The sequence below is a fragment of the Macaca fascicularis genome, chromosome 10, assembly GCF_037993035.2.
Source record: "Macaca fascicularis isolate 582-1 chromosome 10, T2T-MFA8v1.1".
Classification (NCBI taxonomy): domain Eukaryota; kingdom Metazoa; phylum Chordata; class Mammalia; order Primates; family Cercopithecidae; genus Macaca; species Macaca fascicularis.
In genome coordinates this window covers 19168952-19187219 of record NC_088384.1, presented here as the reverse complement: position 1 = coordinate 19187219, position 18268 = coordinate 19168952, and the positions used below count along the sequence as shown (strand labels likewise).

The window sequence follows — 18268 nt, the reverse complement described above, 5'->3', positions numbered from 1 at the left end:
TTTTTCAAAGCTCTTAGGATTCTTGGGCATATTTAGGTGTGTCTGTTCACCCCAGGGTGTAACCCAATGAGAACCCTTGTTCGAACTTTTCTCAGACAAAGAAGGAGGTGTATTTAGCTGGAAGGACAACTCTGAGTAAAAGTCGTTCCTGAGGTGCTGTGAAGTGGTGTCAAACACTTGACCTTCAAAATCTGTGTCTGCTGAGTACCTGGGGAATCATAGAAAGAAGCACCCAAGACTCCAAATGGTTTAAATCATTTTTGTGGCATTTCTAGCACTGCTCTCATTAGCTATAGGGCGTTATTACAAAATATTGTCTTGTCCAACATTGAACTGAGTTGAAAGACTCTGGTGAGTGAAGTATGAGCCCATATGCTTTTTAAAAGATAATGATATTAGCTTTGGAGCAAAAGGAAACATAAGCACAATGATCGTTTTTCCATGATCAGTGAACACTAATTCCACGTGCTTATGGCCCTGACAGAGGTCAGCAGCCCTCAGTTAAATCCACTAACCTGACACTTAGAAATGGAAGTGCCAACGTGTACCACCTACTGATATGTTAAGTTCCAATAAATACAGACCGCTCTACTTGCTGCCTCCTAGCCTCAAACCTAGAGGCAAAGACATAGGATCCTTCTCCTGAAGAGGGCAGACATATGTTGTACAATACAATCATTTGCTTATCAACAAAATGTTCAAGAATCTTTTGAAAAGGTGTAAACATGAGGCAGTTGCTTGAAAGAAAAATTATTCAAAGAGGATGTATATATATTTCCTTCCATATAGAATCATTATTTTTTATTTTTGTTTTTGTTTATTTGAGACAGAGTCTCATTCTGTCACCCAGGCTGGAATGCAGTGGTAAGATCTCAGCTCACTGCAACCTCTGCCTTCCAGGTTCAAGGAATTCTCCCGCCTCAGCCTCCCAAACAGCTGGGAATGCAGCTGTGTGTCACTATGCCTTGCTAATTGTTTGTGTTTTTAGTAGAGATGGGGTTTTACCATGTTGACCAGGCTGGTCTCAAACTCCTGGCCTCAAGTGATCCACCTGCCTGGGTCTCCCAAAGTGCTGGGATTATAGTTGTGAGCCACTGCACCCGGTCCATAATCACTGTTTTCTAAATATTGGCTGTTGACAGCCAGGCTGAGGATTCTGATGATGATAAAGTTACCTTCAAGTTCAGGTCAAGGTAGTTCTCAGTAATTTCTGGAGAACTGATTAGGGAGTAATCCAACAGAGTGTAGTTGTCAATCTTGGTTAAAACTAAATAACCAACAAAGAAAAAAGAAAATCCATATTCATTAAAAGCATAGTATAATATATGAATGATGTCTATCTAGAACAATATAACTTTAAATTCTCTGTTTAAAAGATCAATTCCTGCTTTTCATAAGGAATACATGTTATCTTTTGAAAACCCAGAAAAGTAGATGAATCAAAAGAAGAAAGTGAACATTTTTTCCAAGCAAATTAATCTGAGAGAAGCATCACTAAAATTTGGGTGTGCAGTGGTCCCCCTTATCTGCAGGGCATATGTTCCAAGACCCCAGTGGATGCCTGAAAGTGTGGACAGTACCAACACCTACATACACTGTGATAAAAGGAATGTGAATGTGAATGTGAATGTGGTCTCTCTCTCTCTCTCTCTCAAATTCACATTGAGATATTGAATATTTTTAAACCATGGTTGACCACGGGTAACTGAAACTGCAGAAGGCAAAACTGCAGATAAGGGAGGACTTTTGTATACCTTTTTAGGTATACACATATACAATCACAAAATGTATTTATAGCTTTTTTTTTTTTTTTTTTTGAGATAGAGTCTCACTCTATCACCCAGGCTGGAGTGCAGTGGTGTAATCTTGGCTCACTGCAACCTCTGCCTCCTGGGTTCAAGCAGTTTTCATGCCTCAGCCTTCCCAGTAGCCAGGATTACAGGTACCCGCCACCACACACAGCTAATTTTTGTGTTTTTAGTAGAGACAGGGTTTCACCATGTTGGCCAGGCTGGTTTCGAACTCCTGACCTCAAGTGATCCACCCACCTTGGCCTCCCAAAGTGCCGGGATTACAGGCGTGGGCCACTGTGCCCAGCCCTATATAAGTTATTTTTAAAAAAGGAAATTAGTACAAACACAAAACTCATACCAATATTTAGCCATATATATTGGGTTGGTATAATGAAAGACTTTTCAGTTTGATGTTATAAATTGCAGTTAGAACTTCATTTTTTTTTTTACAAGGAGTATGCATTACTGTTGTCATTAGAAATATTTTTAAAAACAGATTGTGTGAGAGAAAATAAAGTCCACTAAATTGGAGAGGCCAAGGAAATTCTTAGGCACAGTGCTACTAATTCAAATAATTTTATGTATTATCATTTTCAGAATAAAGCAGAAGTCAAGAGGACCAGAGTACAGTGTTGGGTGAAGTTCTGGGTGAAGTTCCAGAAAGCACAGATTGGCCTGGGCGTGGTGGCTCACACCTGTAATCCCAGCATTTTGGGAGGCTGAGGCGGGCGGATCACCTGAGGCTGGGAGTTCGAGACCAGCCTGACCAACATGGAGAAATCCCACCTCTACTAAAAATACAAAATTAGCAATGTGTGGTGGTGCATGCCTGTAATCTCAGCTACTCGGGAGGCTGAGGCAGGAGAATCACTTGAACCCAGGAGGCAGAGGTTGCGGTGAGCTGAGATCGCGCCATTGCACTCTAGCCTGGGCGACAAGAGTGAAACTCCGTCAAAAAAAAAAAAAATTAAAGCACAGATTTTACTGTCTGAAGCTAGTTGTATGTGCAGTGATGCAGGGCTCAGGTTTCCCACTTGGTTTTGGAGAGCTGCTTTCCTGACCACTGACATGTGTTCTACAATATGAAGACCTACTCCCTGTTCTAGAAACAGTTACCTGAGCATCACGTCTTCTCTCTTCTTGCATGTCATAGATGGAGATGAAAAGCAAGAAGAGATGAAGTGTCTTGCTAAGATAAAGGAACAATATTTTCCTAAGCCACCATAGTTTTTAGTTTTCACTTTTTTTTGAGACAGAGTCTTGCTCTGTCACCCAGGCTGGAATGCAGTGGCACAATCTCGGCTCACTGCAGCCTCCATCTCTCAGGTTCAAGCGATTCTCTTGACTCAGCCACCCAAGTAGCTGGGATTACAGGCCTGCACCACCACCTCTGGCTAATTTTTGTATTTTTAGTAGAGACAGGGTTTCACCCTGTTGGCCAGGCTGGTCTTGAACTCCTGGCCTCAAGTGAGTTGCTTGCCTCAGTTTCCCAAAGTGCTGGGATTACAGGTGTGGGCCACTGTGCCTGGCCATTGCCACAGTTTTTAAAATGCTTTCAAGTCGTTACTCGGAAGCACAGCAATCATTTCACAGACGAGGTGAGTGAGGCTCAGAGGTAAAGGAACTTGCTCAAGGAAAGCTAGAACATGGCAATCCTTGGCTACTTCTTTCCTCACTATATCTCATTTTCGTTCCCTACATCTCCAATCCATTCATTTTCTTTCATCCATCTGCATCCATTTATCCATCTAATATATACATTTTTTGAGACAGGATCTCACTTTGTCACCTAGACTGGAGTGCAGTGGCATGATCTTGGCTCACTGTAGCCTCAACCTCCTGGGCTCAAGTAATCCTCCTACCTCAGCCTCCCCGTAGCTGGGACTACAGGTGCACGCCACCATGCCTAGCTGATTAAAAAAAAAAAAAAATTACAGAAACAAGGTCTCACTATGTTGCCTAGGCAGGTCTTGAACTCCTGACCTCAAGCAATCCTCCCACCTTGGCCTCCCAAAGTGCTGGGATTACAGGAGTGAGCCACTTCGCCTGGCCACAATCCAATGTTTCTTAACCTAATGGGCTGGGTGCTGCGCCTGACGCTGGGGGCACAGCGGTGAGTCAAACTTCCTGCACCCAAGGAACTCATAGTCTTGGGGAGGAGACAGACATATCAATAGGATATTATAATACAACACAGCAAGGGCTGATCTAAACTGAGCTCCTCATGGTCCTGCTACAAACCTGCTCTTATGTTCTTTCCCATCTCAATAAATGTTAAATCCCTTCTTCCAATTTTCCAGTTGCTTAGAGTTTTACCCACCAAAGTCACCCTTCACTCCTCTCGTGACCCACATTTGATCTGTTGGACAAATACCACTGTCTTGATCTTCAAGGTATATCCAGAATCCCAACATGCCTTACCATCTTCATCACGCCACCCTAGGCCAGCCACCATCATTACCTGTATGGGTCACCGCACTCTTCTCTTAAGTAGTCTCCTTGCTTTCGCCCTTGGCCCCCTTCCTTCCTGTCTATTTTTTTTTAGCACAGAAGCCAGACTGATCTCCTTAAACTGTAAGTTATGTCATGCCGGCCTTACTCTTCAAAGGCATCCCATCTTAGATTAAGAGGTGGGCTTTGCAGTCCCTACACATCCCTGAAGATCAAACCATCCCTTTTCCCTTTCTCTGGCCTCACTGCCTGCTCCCCCCCAACCCCCTGTTCCTAGTGTGTCCTTCTCACAGCTTCCCCAGCACACTTGAGATATTCAGCCTCAGGGCTTTTGTGCCTGCGGTTTCCTCAATCTGGACTCTTCATCTAGATTGAGCAGCAGCTCACTTTCTACTCCCTTTGGGTTTTTCTAGTAGAGTCATCTGCTCAGTGGTGGTTTTCCTGGTCACTCTGTCTAGAATGGAAATTCCTCTCCAGCTCCTCCACTGCTTTATTTTTCTTCTTACCACTTATCACTGCCATAGCATAGATTTTACTTATTTATATTGCTTGCCGTCTGTCTCTTCCCACTAGGCTCATGACGGCAGGTATGTGTGTTGCCTAGGAATACTGTTGCATCCCCAGCACCAAGAATGGTGCTCAGTCTGTTTCAGGTGCTCAGCGTGCCGATGGTGAATGAATGGATGCAGTGGAGAGAGAGAGAGAGAGAGAGAGAGAGAGAGAGAGAGAGAGAGAGAGAGAGATGTCCAAAGTATCATGTGAGCACAGAGGAGGTGTAACTTTATGGAGTGGGGACTGTCAAGGTTTCCTGGAAGAGGCTGTGTCTGAGCTGGGTCTTAAATACAAAGAGGAGAGAACACAACATATAAAGAGAGGTAGAGAATGGAAAGGATTAAATCCTCCAGGGTTTAGCACAGTGCTGGCTAAGCTCTGCAGGTTTAGAAATGGGCACTCAATACATATCTGTTAAAGCAGCAGTCCCCAACCTTTTTGGCACCAGGGACCAGTTTAATGGAAGATGATTTTTCCATGGCCTGGGGTTGTGGGGGACGGTTTCCGGATGAAACTCTTCCACCTCAGATCATCAGGCATTGGATTCTCATGAGGCACATGCAACCTAGATGGTTTGCATGCGCAGTTCACGATAGGGTTCGCACTCCTATGAGAATCTAATGCTGCCGCTGATCTGACAGGAGGCAGAGCTCAGGCAGTAATGCTCAGTCACCTGCCCACTGCTCACCTCCTGCTGTGTGGTCCAGTTTCTAACCTGTCTATGGCCCAGGGATTGGGAACTCCCGTGTTAAAGGAATGAAAGGATGGAGGGGAGAGGAAGCTCTTCCAGGCAGAGAAAACAGCAAAAGCAAAGGCAAGGGGTGAGGAGGGCAGTGGAAACAGTTTGATTGCTGGGGCAGAGAAAGGTAAAGAGAAAGATGACGCGGAGAGAGGAAAGTAGGAGATGGGGTGTGGTGAATCTTGTAGTCCATGCTAAGGTGCGTGGACTTGATGCTCAGGGCAGCCACTGCAGGCTGAGAACCCCAGAATAACCTGGTCAAGATTAGTGTTAATCTCTCTGAAGAGAAGGGATGTAATGCCACTGCTTGGGTTAGTGCTTGTGAGGGTTGAATTCCTGAACCTACATCTCATCTCCCTGGAGCCGCCCCTCTTGCAGCAGTGAAGTTAGTTATTAGCCAAAGTGTGCATGCTCTATACGCAAGGCACGCCCTCCCATGCACCTTCCTGGGGCTCTAATTTGCAGAATGTGAAGCAGGATGGAGAGCTCGAGCTATACAGCCTTGAAAAGCAAACCCAGACAGTACCAGCTTTTGAAGGTGGAAAGACAACCATCTGGAAAAGACAGTTCTAAGACTCACCCTCCAGTGTGCTGAGGTTGGCATTTAGCGCTTTGACTTCACTTGCAATAATGGGACAGAGCTGGCCACAAAGGAATAAAAAGAAAAAAAGCAAGTTATCATGTTGTATTGCAAACCCTTATTGATAGGCCTGGACCCTGCAAACAAAGGCCTTCTGGTTAGCAGTCATTATCCCTTTGGTCATCGAGACTTTCTCTTAAATTTGTTGATGTCTATGGGCCTCGCTTTATGTAGATATGGGTGGTATGTCACTGAATGCCAGCTGAACTTCGTAGCAACCGGGACTACATCCAATCAGCCCTGTAAAGAGTGAGTGAGCCCTTGGCTTTTCTTTCTGTGATATGACAGGGCATGCGTCCCAGTCCGTGCTGTTACATCCGAGGAACCTGCTGCTGGGGCTTCTGTGTCTTTCCTGACTGCCGGGGGTGCCGCCAGCTTGCCATTTCCTCTAGGAGCAGCTGCCTGCCCTACCTGGAATGGTTAGAGCTGGAGCTTTTACCTTCCCCCTGGGCTAGCTGGAGAGCACATTATATCAGAGATCTACTTAGAGATCTATTTTGTTGCCATCTTTTTGGAATTTGAAAATTAGTCTTGAGTCAGATTAGTATTTTTAGGAAGAGGCAGAGGTATCAGCACTGGTGTGCCTCTTGTGTGCTCATTGATGTGCTTGGCATAGCAGTTGCAGCACAGGCTTGGGTGCCTGGGGCCGAAGGTTGAATCCCTTGGCAAGTTACTTGTACTCTTTGACCTCAGTTTACACATCCTGCAACATTTGCACAGGGATGATAATTGTATCCACCTCATCACGTTGCTGTGAGTAGAAATGGAAGTAATCCATGTAAAATTGTCCAGCTCATAGTAAGCATTGAGTAAGTATCAGCTGTTGTTGGTTTAACTCCATTTTACCTTTACTACAGCCTTGAGACGGGGGCATGACTGTCCCCTAATTACAGATGGGAAAACCAAAGCTTAGAGAGGTTAAGTGAGTTGCCAGGTGTTGCATAGCCAGGATTTGAACTCTGGTTTTACACAGCTAGACAGTTGTGGTCTCAGCATTCTTTTCTCTCTTCCAGTGGCACAGAGAGAATCACAGAAGCATCTATTATCTTTAAGCCATATATCAATTTCAGGCAAACTTAATTATTGGCTTCTGTGGCATAACTCATTCTTCACTGGCCTCCTGTCAGAGGCCAAAGGACCATGCCTTGTTTCAAACAGAGGAATGATCAAGTTTGGGGTCCTTGAGAATGACAGTGCACTTTGCCAGGGACTCTCTAATGTGCACATTCATTGGCACTCAGCATCTGTCAGGGAATGATGGAGAAGGACCACAAGGCTTCAGAGTCCTGGACAGCTGTGCCACCTCCTGGGATGAGCTGCTTGATGCTTCTGAGTGTTGATTTCCTTACTGACTTTCATTAAGTACCTAGTGTCTGTCAAGCACTGAGCTGAGCACTAGAGAGATGGAGGTGGCCACACACTGTCTTTGTCCCTTCTTTTCGAGAAGAGTCTTCCTTCTTTTCTAGTCCTTGTCATCCCTGTCCTTATCTCCCCCAAAATACAGATAAAGGGTTCAGGGAAGGTGTGGTCAGTATTGGAAAGAGAGTGCATAGCCAATTCCATCTTTCCCTTCTTCAGACACTGACTTCTGAGACTGGAATACTTACAGCTTTGGAAGGGATCTTAATTTATTGTATTTTCTTAACTCATTCCTATTGTATTTCCTGGAAATGCCTTTTCTTATCCTTCATTCCTTACATATACAAATCCTGCCTATATGTTAAGATCTAGTTCAAGTTTTGTATCCTCTAAAAATTATCTCCCGGGACACTTCCAGGCCCTATTTCTTTACAATTTTCCATTTCTCTGAAGCTGTCCTGTTCAATCTAATGATCATGTAACTGTGTACTAAGTTCAAGTACTCAGTTAGTTATTGTTTCACAAGCCCGAGTTTGTGTTTTTGAATAGACAAGTGTATCCCTCTTTCCTATTCCCAACAGACCCTAGTCCATGGTACCTGGGCATGCAATAATAGGCACATAATAAGTAAATTCTTGTTGGTTGTTTGCCCACCCTATGGTAAGAAATTTGAGAGATGTGCTGTTGTTTTCTTTATCTCTGCATCCCAAGCACCTACCACAATATTTGGCACATAGTAGGGATTTGAGAAACTGTTATTAAGCTGCAAAGGATATTTAATGTGTGTGAAAGTGCCTTGGGTAGTACCTAGCACAGAGTAGGTGCTCAATAAAGTTTTCTTGATTAAGAATTAAAGGATTGGCTGGGTGTGGTGGCTCACGCCTGTAATCCCAGCACTTTGGGAGGCCGAGGCGGGCGGATCACGAGGTCAGGAGGTCGAGACCATCCTGGCTAACATGGTGAAACCCCATCTCTACTAAAAATACAAAAAAATTAGCCAGGCGAGGTGGCGGGCGCCTGTAGTCCCAGCTAGTCAGGAGGCTGAGGCAGGAGAATGGCGTGAACCTGGGAGGCGGAGCTTGCAGTGAGCCGAGATCGCGCCACTGCACTCCAGCCTGGGCAACAAAGCGAGACTCTGTCTCAAAAAAAAAAAAAAAAAAAAAATTAATTAATTAAAGATGGTAGAACTGCTACTAATGGTATTTTACTGTGGCTGTCTAACCTCTAAAGACTCACCATTTCATTTAAGTTCTTTAAAATGGGTTTCTCCATGGGCTCAGCAAAGGAGTTATACAGAACACTGAGGAAAAAATGAAAACAAACAAAAAAGAAGTTACTCAGAGACCATAATCAGCCATTTATAAACCTTCCCTAGGCGATGCCTGAGTATCCAGCCTCTGATTAGCCACTGCCCAACCGAGGGCTCTCACTCACCTGAGTTCTCCGGAAAATGAGACATGGGCATGGCTCACTTGGGCGTAGCAATCTTGGAGCTTCAGTGTAGGATGACCAAAGTCATTTCGGGTTAGGATGATGATACCAGTAAAGTAGACTCCGGAGAGAAACAAATCAGCTCCTCCTGTGTCTTGGCTGTTTAGAGAAAAAGTGCAAGGTTATCCAAGCCTGAGTCAGGCACAGAGCTGGACCTTGTTTCTCTGATCATCCAGAGACTGGGTAGCTCCTGGACTGCAGTGACTTTGTCATGTTCACCTCTGAATTCCTTGCACCTACAACAGGTAGGAGTAGAGTGCTGATTGAATATTCACAGAACAGTCGAAGTACTGAATATGTGAAAGCTAACAGCTATGGGGATATTCTAATGATTTCACCCTGAGTGCTCTGGCCCTGACAGTGATCGAGCTTGCATTGAGCACCCTTCATATACAATGTTTGTTTAGGGAGAGAAAAGCAAGGGTAAGACTGGCAACACTTTATTCAGGAGGGACATAGATGAGAAAGGGAGGCTTAGATGTAGTCTGTGAACTCCTTGAGGGAGTGCATTGTGTGTTACTCATTTCTGTGTCCCCAAGACTTAGCATGTGGCCTGACAGAGTAAGTACTCAATATATGGTTGACGAGTCATTGAATAAATAAATGAATACATGAATCTATGTTGCTGTGGGGTACGTGTCATTTCTCTACAATCTACAAGACTGGAGTTCTTGAGATGGGGGTTAATGCATAGTGGCACTCAATAAATGGTTGTTGACTGACTTAGTGGATGAAAGAATGTGTTTTCCTGTGGCACCAACCAAGGCAGACCTAAACATTACGCCCAGAACAGTGATTTACACATTGTAACTGGCCTGTAAAAGTACTTTGAATCTGATTTCTTCCTTCTATACGAGGGTGCAAAGGCCCTTCCACTTGGGCTTGGGCTTACGCTGACTACTAACCTTCAACCTCTGTGTGAGGGAGAAAGGCTCCACTTCCCATCAGTTACTCTTGCGGATGGGGAAGTGTGTTGAATGGCTGGCTCAAGATCATACAGTGATTTGTGGGTGATCTAAAAGGTTGAGCATGCATCTGTTTCTCTGATAGTCAGGGACTTCTAGTTCTTAGAGAATCTTAAATGACATTTGATCATATGCTCTACCTTTAAGGGAAGAATGTTTTTCACCCCGATCCCCTAGCAGGGATTTCCTAATTTAAGCCTCACCTGGGAAAAAAAAATTCTTTTGAGAAAGATTGTTAATAGTGAGGGAAATAAGTCTACTGCCAAAAACATTGGTGAATTTCTACATTTTCCATTTTTGCTCACGTTCCCCCAGAACAGCTGCAGACATTTCAGTGGAATACTCACAAAAGTGGAGACTCGAACTCCCAGTCTGTGCTGATGTTGGCAGTGCCGTGGTTGGTTAGCGCTTTGATTCCCACCCCAGGCACAAAAGCCAATGAGGTATTTGGAAATGAAAAGGCCCTGATTTTTATACTGTAAAACCAGAAACAGAAGTTAGGGCAACTCTTCCAGCTTCTCTCTTCAATCAAGCAAACTTGGGAACACAGTTGCAGAACTCTTACCATTGAGGCCATTGTGAATTCCTACAGAGAAAAGAACCTCCCATCTTCAGGGCTGTCTCTGGGAACTGCCTCCTAATTCTCCTCAAACTCTTACCAGGAAGTCCCTTGAATTCAGTTGATGAGGGAAATGAGCAAGTTTAGAAATATATATATATATGTAATTTTTCCTCTCTCTCTCTCTTTTTTTTTTTAGAGACAGGGTCTCATTTGTCACCCAGGTTGGAGTGCAGTGGTGTGATCATAACTCACTGCAACCTCGAACTGCTGGGCTCAGGTAATCCTCCTGCCTCAGCCTTCCAAATAGCCGGGTCTACAGGCATGTGCCATCACACTTGGCTAATATTTTTTATTTTTTTTTGTAGAGGCAGGATCTCATTATGTTGCCCAGGCTGGTCTTGAACTCCTGGCCTCCAGCAAGCCTCCTATCTCAGCCTCCCAAAGTGTTGGGATTACAGGCATGAGACACCTCACCTGGCCTAGAAATATATTTGTAAATAATCAAACAATATACTTGTTTAGTTTATTTAAAGACAAAAAGAAGGCACAACATTGCCATCATTATTTTCCTTCAGCAGTTCCAGTGTTTCACAAAAGGGGTGATATTCATATTTTGCATGGCACAGCTATTTTTTTTCTTTTTCTTTTCTTTTCTTTTCTTTTCTTTTTTTTTTTTTTTTTTTTTTTTTGAGATAGAGTCTCGCTCTGTTGCCCAGGCTGGAGTGCAGTGGCATGATCTCAGCTCACTGCAATCTCCAGTTCCTGGGTTCAAGGGATTCTCCTGCCTCAGCCTCTCGAATAGCTGGGACTATAGGCACATGCCACCGCACCTGGCTAATTTTTTGTATTTTTAGAGAGATGCGCTTTCACCGTGTTAGCCAGGATGGTCTTGAGCTCCTGACCTAGTGATCTGCCCACCTCGACCTCCCAAAGTGCTGGGATTATAGGTGTGAGCCACCGCGTCCAGCCCTTGGCACAGCTATTTTTGTAGAGGACTGTCATACACATTACAGGACATTTGGTGCATATGCCAGTAGTAGTGTCCCTCCCCACCTGTCATTGGGACAATCAGAAATGTGCCTTCCTCCTATTTCCAAAGGTCCTCTATGTGGACAATATCTTTGTTAGTGGAGAAACTTAGAGAGTTGACTTCCCCTAGGATTCTCTGGGCTGTCAAAAGGGTAACTAGGAGGCAGTGAGTTGCATGTAATCTGCAAAGGTAGATGGCCACATGCATTATAAGAAATTATTATGAACGGCTGGGCACGGTGGGTCACGCCTGTAATCTCAGCACTTTGGGAGGCTGAAGTGGGCAGATCACGAGGTCAGGACTTCGAGACCAGCCTGGCCAACATAGGGAAACCCCATCTCTACTAAAAATATAAAAATTAGCTGGGTGTGGTGGTGCGTGCCTGTAGTCCCAGCTACTCGGGAGGCTGACGCAGGAGAATCGCTTGAACCCAGGAGGCGGAGGCTGTGGCGAGCCAAGATCTCCCCACTGCACACCAGCCCGAGTGACAGTGTGAGACTTTGTCTCAAAAAAAAAAAAAAAATTATTATGAACATCTATTGAGTGATTGCTACCTGCCAGGCATTGTGGTAAGTGCATTACATGCATTAGCTCATTTTAACTCTCACAGTAATCCTGTGAGGCGGTTGCTGTTTTTGCAATCCCCATTTCAGAGATAAGAAGATAAGAAAAGTGGCTGAAGTCGTATATAAGTGGCAGAACCAGACCTGGAACCCTCCTCAGTCTGACTTCAGACTGTCTGCTTCACCGTGAGGCTATGCCACTTCACAGATTGCACAAAGGGTGCTTGACTGGGAGCCAAGTTTAGCACCAGCTGTAAAAACTTGGGCAAGACACTTAACCACATTCAGTCAATCACTCAGAAGAAGTGCTACTGACAGGTAGGTGGGGGAGACAAAAGGAGTTCATCTGTGAATTATTGCACCCAAGAAAGGTACTGTTGTGAACAAAGATTAGGAAAAATTTAAAACATAAATGTGATAACTGATAAGAAACAATTATTTACTCATAATATTTCCTGTTCTATGCATCCTCTCCTACCTAGTCTCTGTCACACATCCTGAGTCCCACTGTGGGAGATTCATTTACTATATCTTGGAAATATTTTAATTTTGATACATGCATGTCTAACCAATTCTTTATAACTGCTGCAGAGTATTTCAAACTGTGGATGGATGTCCCACTTCAAAAAAAATCATTCCTATGTTAGTGGACATCTAGGTTCTTTCTAGCACTTCTGTATTATACACAATGTCACAGTGAACATCCTCATACATACTCTGCTTGTGTATATGTACTTCTCTCTCTCTCTTTTTTTTTTTTTTTTCGAGAAGGAGTCTCCCTCTGTCGCCCAGGCTGGAGTGCAGTGGCATGATCTTGGCTCACTGCAAGCTCCGCCTCCCGGGTTCATGCCATTCTCCTGCCTCAGTCTCCTGAGTAGCTGGGACTACAGGCACCCGCCACCACGCCCGGCTAATATTTTTGTACTTTTAGTAGAGATGGGGTTTCACCGTGTTAGCCAGGATGGTCTCGATCTCCTGACCTTGTGATCTGCTGACCTTGGCCTCCAAAAGTGCTGGAATTACAGGCATGAGGCACCGCGCCCGGCCGTGTACATGTACTTCTCTAAGGAGGATGCTGAGAAGTGGAATTGCTGGGTCAAAGAGCATATAGATGGATGGATAGATAGATTGATAGGCACACACACACATATGTACACATAGATACACACACGCACATATATATATATAAGATTACTGTATTTTTACTGTCCCTTTTCTATGACTAGATATGTTTAGATATAAAAGTACTTATCATTGTATTACAATTGCTTACAGTATTCAGTGCAGTCACTTGTTATACAGGTTTGTAGCCTAGGAGCATTAGGCTATCTCATACAGCCTAGGTGTGTAGTTAGCTATACCATCTAGGTTGTGTAAATATACCCTATAACATTTGCACAATAATGAAATCACTTAATAAGGCATTTATCAGAACATATTCCTGTTGTTAAGCAATGCATGACAGTAATTAAAAATCTTGTAGTAATCACATTTAGAAAGGGGAGAGGTGAAATTAATTTTCTTAATATTTTTACTTAAGCTAATATATCTAAAACATTGTCATATCAACATGTGACCAATATAAAAATTACTACTAATGAGATATTTTATTTTCTTTTTTTAAAAATAAATTTTCAAAATCTGGTATGTATTTTATAATCACGATACACCTTAATTCAAACATTGGCTTTTATGAGAGATACTGACCTATATATGTTTAGCATCCCAAATCCAAAATTTTTAAGAGCTGACATGATGCTCAAAGGGAATGCCCCTTGGAGCATTTTGGATTTTTGGATTAGGGATGCTGAACTGGTTAGGAAGTATAATGCAAATATTCCAAAATTCAAAACAATTACCAATCTGAAATACATCTTGTCCCAAACATTTTGGATAAGGGATACTCAACCCGTATTTAGATTTGGTAACATTTTCAGTTGAAAAAGTAATCTTCCAAAATTGTTGCAAACATACTTAGAAGCTTTTCAGTAGTCAAACTGAGCATCAGTTTTTATAATTAAAATTAATGAAAATTAAATAAATAAAAATGTATTTCCTCAGTTGTACTAGTTGCATTTAGTGTTTAATAGCCACCTGCGGCTAGTGGCTACTGTTTAGACAGCACAGGCCTAAAACTGTTGTATTGGTTTATCTACCCTATTGAGCAATGCATGAAAATACCTGTTTCTCCCCATCTCCACCTACACATGATACTATAGAATTCTTCCTGTACTTTTCTGCTGTGGTATTATGATTGTAATTGAATGTTTTGTAAATATATCTTTAATGTCCATCTCTCCCACTGGACTTTAAGGGCAGGTATGTTGTTCACTACAATATCCCCTATTGCTTTCTCTTTTTTTGAGACAGGGTCTCACTCTGTCTAGGCTGGAGTGCAGTGGCACAATCATGGCTCACTGCAGCCTTGACCTCTGGGGCTCCAGTGATCCTTCCACCTCAGCCTCCCATGTCACTGGGACTACAGGTGTGCGCCATCATGCCCGGCTAATTTTTTTGTATTTTTGGTAGAGATGGGTTTTCGCCATGTTGCCCAGGCTGCTCTCAAACTCCTGAGCTCAAGTGATCCTCCCACCTCGGCCTCCCAAAGTGTTGGGATTACAGGTGTGAGCCACTGCGCCCAGCCTAATATCCCCTATTCCTAGGACAAGGCTTGGTATGTAGTAGGTGCTCAATAAATACTTATTGAATGGCTAACTTTATACAGACCAGAGCATTAGCCAGGAACTTTCCCTAAGTCACCATCTCTCTTCCTTGTTGTCAAAACCTCTTGGTTTTGGGCTGGGTGTGTTGGCTCACGCCTGTAATCCCAGCACTTTGGGAGGCCAAGGGTAATGGATCACTAGGTCAGGAGATCGAGACCATCCTGGCTAACAGGGTGAAACCCTGTCTCTACTAAAAATACAAAAAAACATTAGCCGGGCGTGGTGGCGGGTGCCTGTAGTCCCAGCTACTCGGGAGGCTGAGGCAGGAGAATGGCATGAACCCGGGGGTGGAGCTTGCAGTGAGCCGAGATAGCACCACTGCACTCCAGCCTGGGCGATAGAGCAAGACTCCATCTCATCTCAAAAAAAAAAACAACAACCCTCTTGGTTTTATCTTTGACAGCAGGGGAATGATCACTTCAAAGGGTCGGAGAGCAGGGAATTATCACTGGATTGTTAAAATCTTTAACAATTGGGGCAAATTGTGAATCACAGTCACACAGAGAACCCCTTAGAAAAGCTCGACTCTCCCTTGACCTTTAAGACTCAGCTCCAGATGGACAAAGCTACCCTCTCCTTATACGGCCTTTGGGGCTTTTGCTGGAGACTATGGCAGAGATTGTCAGTTGCTGTCTGAACTTCCAATTCACTTTCTTCCCTAAACATCCCTGATTTTATTGGGAATGACAAAGTTGTTTGGTTGGAAAACTAGTTTTCCAGTCTCCCTTGCTAATAAATGTGGCCATATAATTAAGCTCTGTCTATTGTTGGTTAGGCAGGATCTTATTAGGGTAGAGCTTCAGAAAAACTCATTAATAAAGAAGACTGACTCAGCTTTTAAGAACCCCTTTGCCCTGGTCTCTTCCTCCTTTTAGCTGTCTGAAACATGATTTGATGGCTGGAACTGCAGTGGCCATATTGAGCCATGAGGCAAACTTGAGAATAGAAACCAGAGCTAAAGATAGCAGAACAGAAAAAGATAAGAAGGCTGGATTCTGATGAAATCGCGGGGCTTCCGTAGGATTCCTTCACTGTTTCCTTTGAGTTTCTTATAAGAGGCAAAATGCTCTTCTCTTTTACTTACTTTGAAAAATTGTAGTTTACGTAATCAACCTTTAGAAATTCAAGAGACTCAGAACCCCTTAAATCTGGGAGGTTCTTTTCTTTTAGCATTCGCTCAATTATCTCCATTCCAGCTTGAACACCTGTGAAGGAAACAAGAAAGTATCTGTTGATAATGACAAAGATAATAACAACATAATAACATTAACCACACAAATACAATTTATTCAGTAAGACAAGCCCTTAGATAACCTAGAAAACGGCAACCCCACAAAGTGGGTATTATTGTCCCTGGTTTACAGATGAAAACTCTGGTTCTCAGAGAGGCTAAGGAACTTGTCCAAGACCATGAGAAATTTTCATTATGTCGGGAGGACTAGAGAGTTTTATCACAGGACAGTGTGAGAAGAAAAGTATAACATTTTCTTCAGGCCAGGAGCAGTAGCTCATGCCTGTAATCCCAGCACTTTGGGAGGTTGAGGTGGGAGGATCGCTTGAGCCCAGGAGTTTGAAACCAGCCTGGGAAACACTAAGACCCTGTCTCTACAAAAAAAAAAAAAAAAAAAAAAAAAAAAAAAAAAAAATTAATTAAAAATTAGCTGGGCATAATGGTGCATGCCTATAGTACCAGTGACTCAGGATGCTGAGTTGGAAGGATTGCTTGGTCCTGGAGATTGAGGCTGCAGTAAGCCATGATTGCACCGTTGTACTCTAGCCTGAGCAGTAGAGTAAGACCCTGAGCCTCAGAGAAGTTCACTGTTGCCCAAATCATACAGCTAAGAACTGGGGGAGCCAGTGGTCAAATTCAGACACTTTGGCTCCAGAATCTGTGTGCTATGGACAGTTCCAGAAGGTTATTCTACACTCTTCTTTCGTTTCAGATTCTTTAAGCTCAAGAATTTTTGGCCTGAGGTTCATGGGCTGTAGGAAACTCCTGAACCACCTGAAATTCTAATAAAAAACTGTGGGCGACTTGTGTGTGCATATGTGTCTCATTTTGGGGGGGAGAGAATCTACATTTTCACCAGATTTCTCCTGATATTTTAAAAAAGTTACTAACCACTGCTTTTGTTTCATCCTGGAATAACCCATCAGCTTCTTTATATGGAAGCATCACAGAACACATTTCTCTGAGCTCACTGGGGAAAGGAGACCTTTCCCACATTAAAGAGCTTGAGAAAAGTAACTTCCATAGTTAATGAAGAACATTTACTTTCACCCTTTTCAAGGAGGAAATACTGCCTTTATCCCTTATTTTGCAGTTTAAGTTCCTTTCCAGTTATTCTATCCCTGTTGGGGATGACAAAGAGCAGGTTTTATCCTCTAAAATGCCAGAAAAAAATACTGCAATATGGTGATGCAAAGATAGATATAAACAGTGTGAAGATAGATACTACCAGAGAGCTTAGGTTCGAATCCCAACTTTCCCACTGAATAGCTTGTGTGACTCTGCAAGTTACATAGCTTCGCTGTCCCTTACTTACTGCGCTGTGTTTGGACACTCCTCCCATCAAGTTGACTCTTTTTTAGGCAGCACTTTCTTCTCAGCCATCTTAGGAGTTTCTGCATAAGGTACTGGATCACCCCACAGTAGAGCTTGTCTCAGTCAGGAGACAGCCCAAGTTATGAGCTGTTGAGTTTGGGTCACAGACCCCACCTAGTGGGCCTGAGGTCTGGCTTCTGAAAGCATCCAACTCACCATAGTCAAGTGCCCTCTGAGTAATCCTTGCCTTGATTCCAGGGTAAATGGTCTGAGAGGATGAGAGGCAGAGATGCCACAGGAGGAAACATCCCCAGAGGACTGGGATTGTCTTTGTACACATCTGAAATTAACCAACAGTTATGGTTCCTTTATTATTCTTGACTTTCTCTTTGGTCAATGAAATCCAACATTTCTAGGTTTTCTCATTTTTATTGTTTACTTCCAGAATTCAATCCATCCATTCGTCCATCCATCCATCCATCCATCCATCCATCCATCCATCCATCTATCCTTCCATCCATCCATCCATCCACCCACCTATCCACTCTCCCAACCATCCATCCATTCATTCAGCAATCATTTATTGAACCACTCTCCCAACCATCCATCCATTCATTCAGCAATCATTTATTGAACACACCAGAATGTGTTCTAGGTGCTGAGGGTGTAGTGTTGACCTACACATGGCCCCTGACCTACGCTTTTCACAGACTAGTGGTGAATCTGCATCCTTCAGGGCCAGCTCCATGTCCCTCTCTGTGAAAACTTCCCTCACCAAGTCATTTTACCCTGGGCTCATCACACTCTCCTCTGGGATCCCACCACACTTTACACAATGCATATGCGTCCATTAGA

At 43.5% G+C, this 18268-nt stretch overlaps 1 protein-coding gene and 1 long non-coding RNA gene across 3 annotated transcripts in view; one reads left to right on the top strand and one right to left on the bottom strand.

The window, feature by feature from the left end:
* Nucleotides 1-18268, bottom strand: part of BPIFC (BPI fold containing family C) — a 60214-nt gene that overhangs the window by 25921 nt on the left and 16025 nt on the right. The window contains exons 4-10 of one of the 2 annotated variants that reach the window (XM_015457276.3): nt 17630-17753; nt 15953-16073; nt 10338-10466; nt 8969-9124; nt 8771-8834; nt 6116-6176; nt 1176-1267 (exon numbers count right to left, since the gene is read on the bottom strand). In XM_015457276.3, coding sequence (XP_015312762.3) covers nt 1176-1267; nt 6116-6176; nt 8771-8834; nt 8969-9124; nt 10338-10466; nt 15953-16073; nt 17630-17753 — 747 coding nt within the window. The remainder of the gene's footprint in view (nt 1-1175; nt 1268-6115; nt 6177-8770; nt 8835-8968; nt 9125-10337; nt 10467-15952; nt 16074-17629; nt 17754-18268) is intronic. The other variant, XM_074003899.1, reaches the window with a different exon arrangement.
* LOC135965436 (uncharacterized) overlaps nt 1-18268 on the top strand; it is a 55684-nt gene that overhangs the window by 27471 nt on the left and 9945 nt on the right. The gene's annotated exons all lie outside the window — the stretch shown is intronic.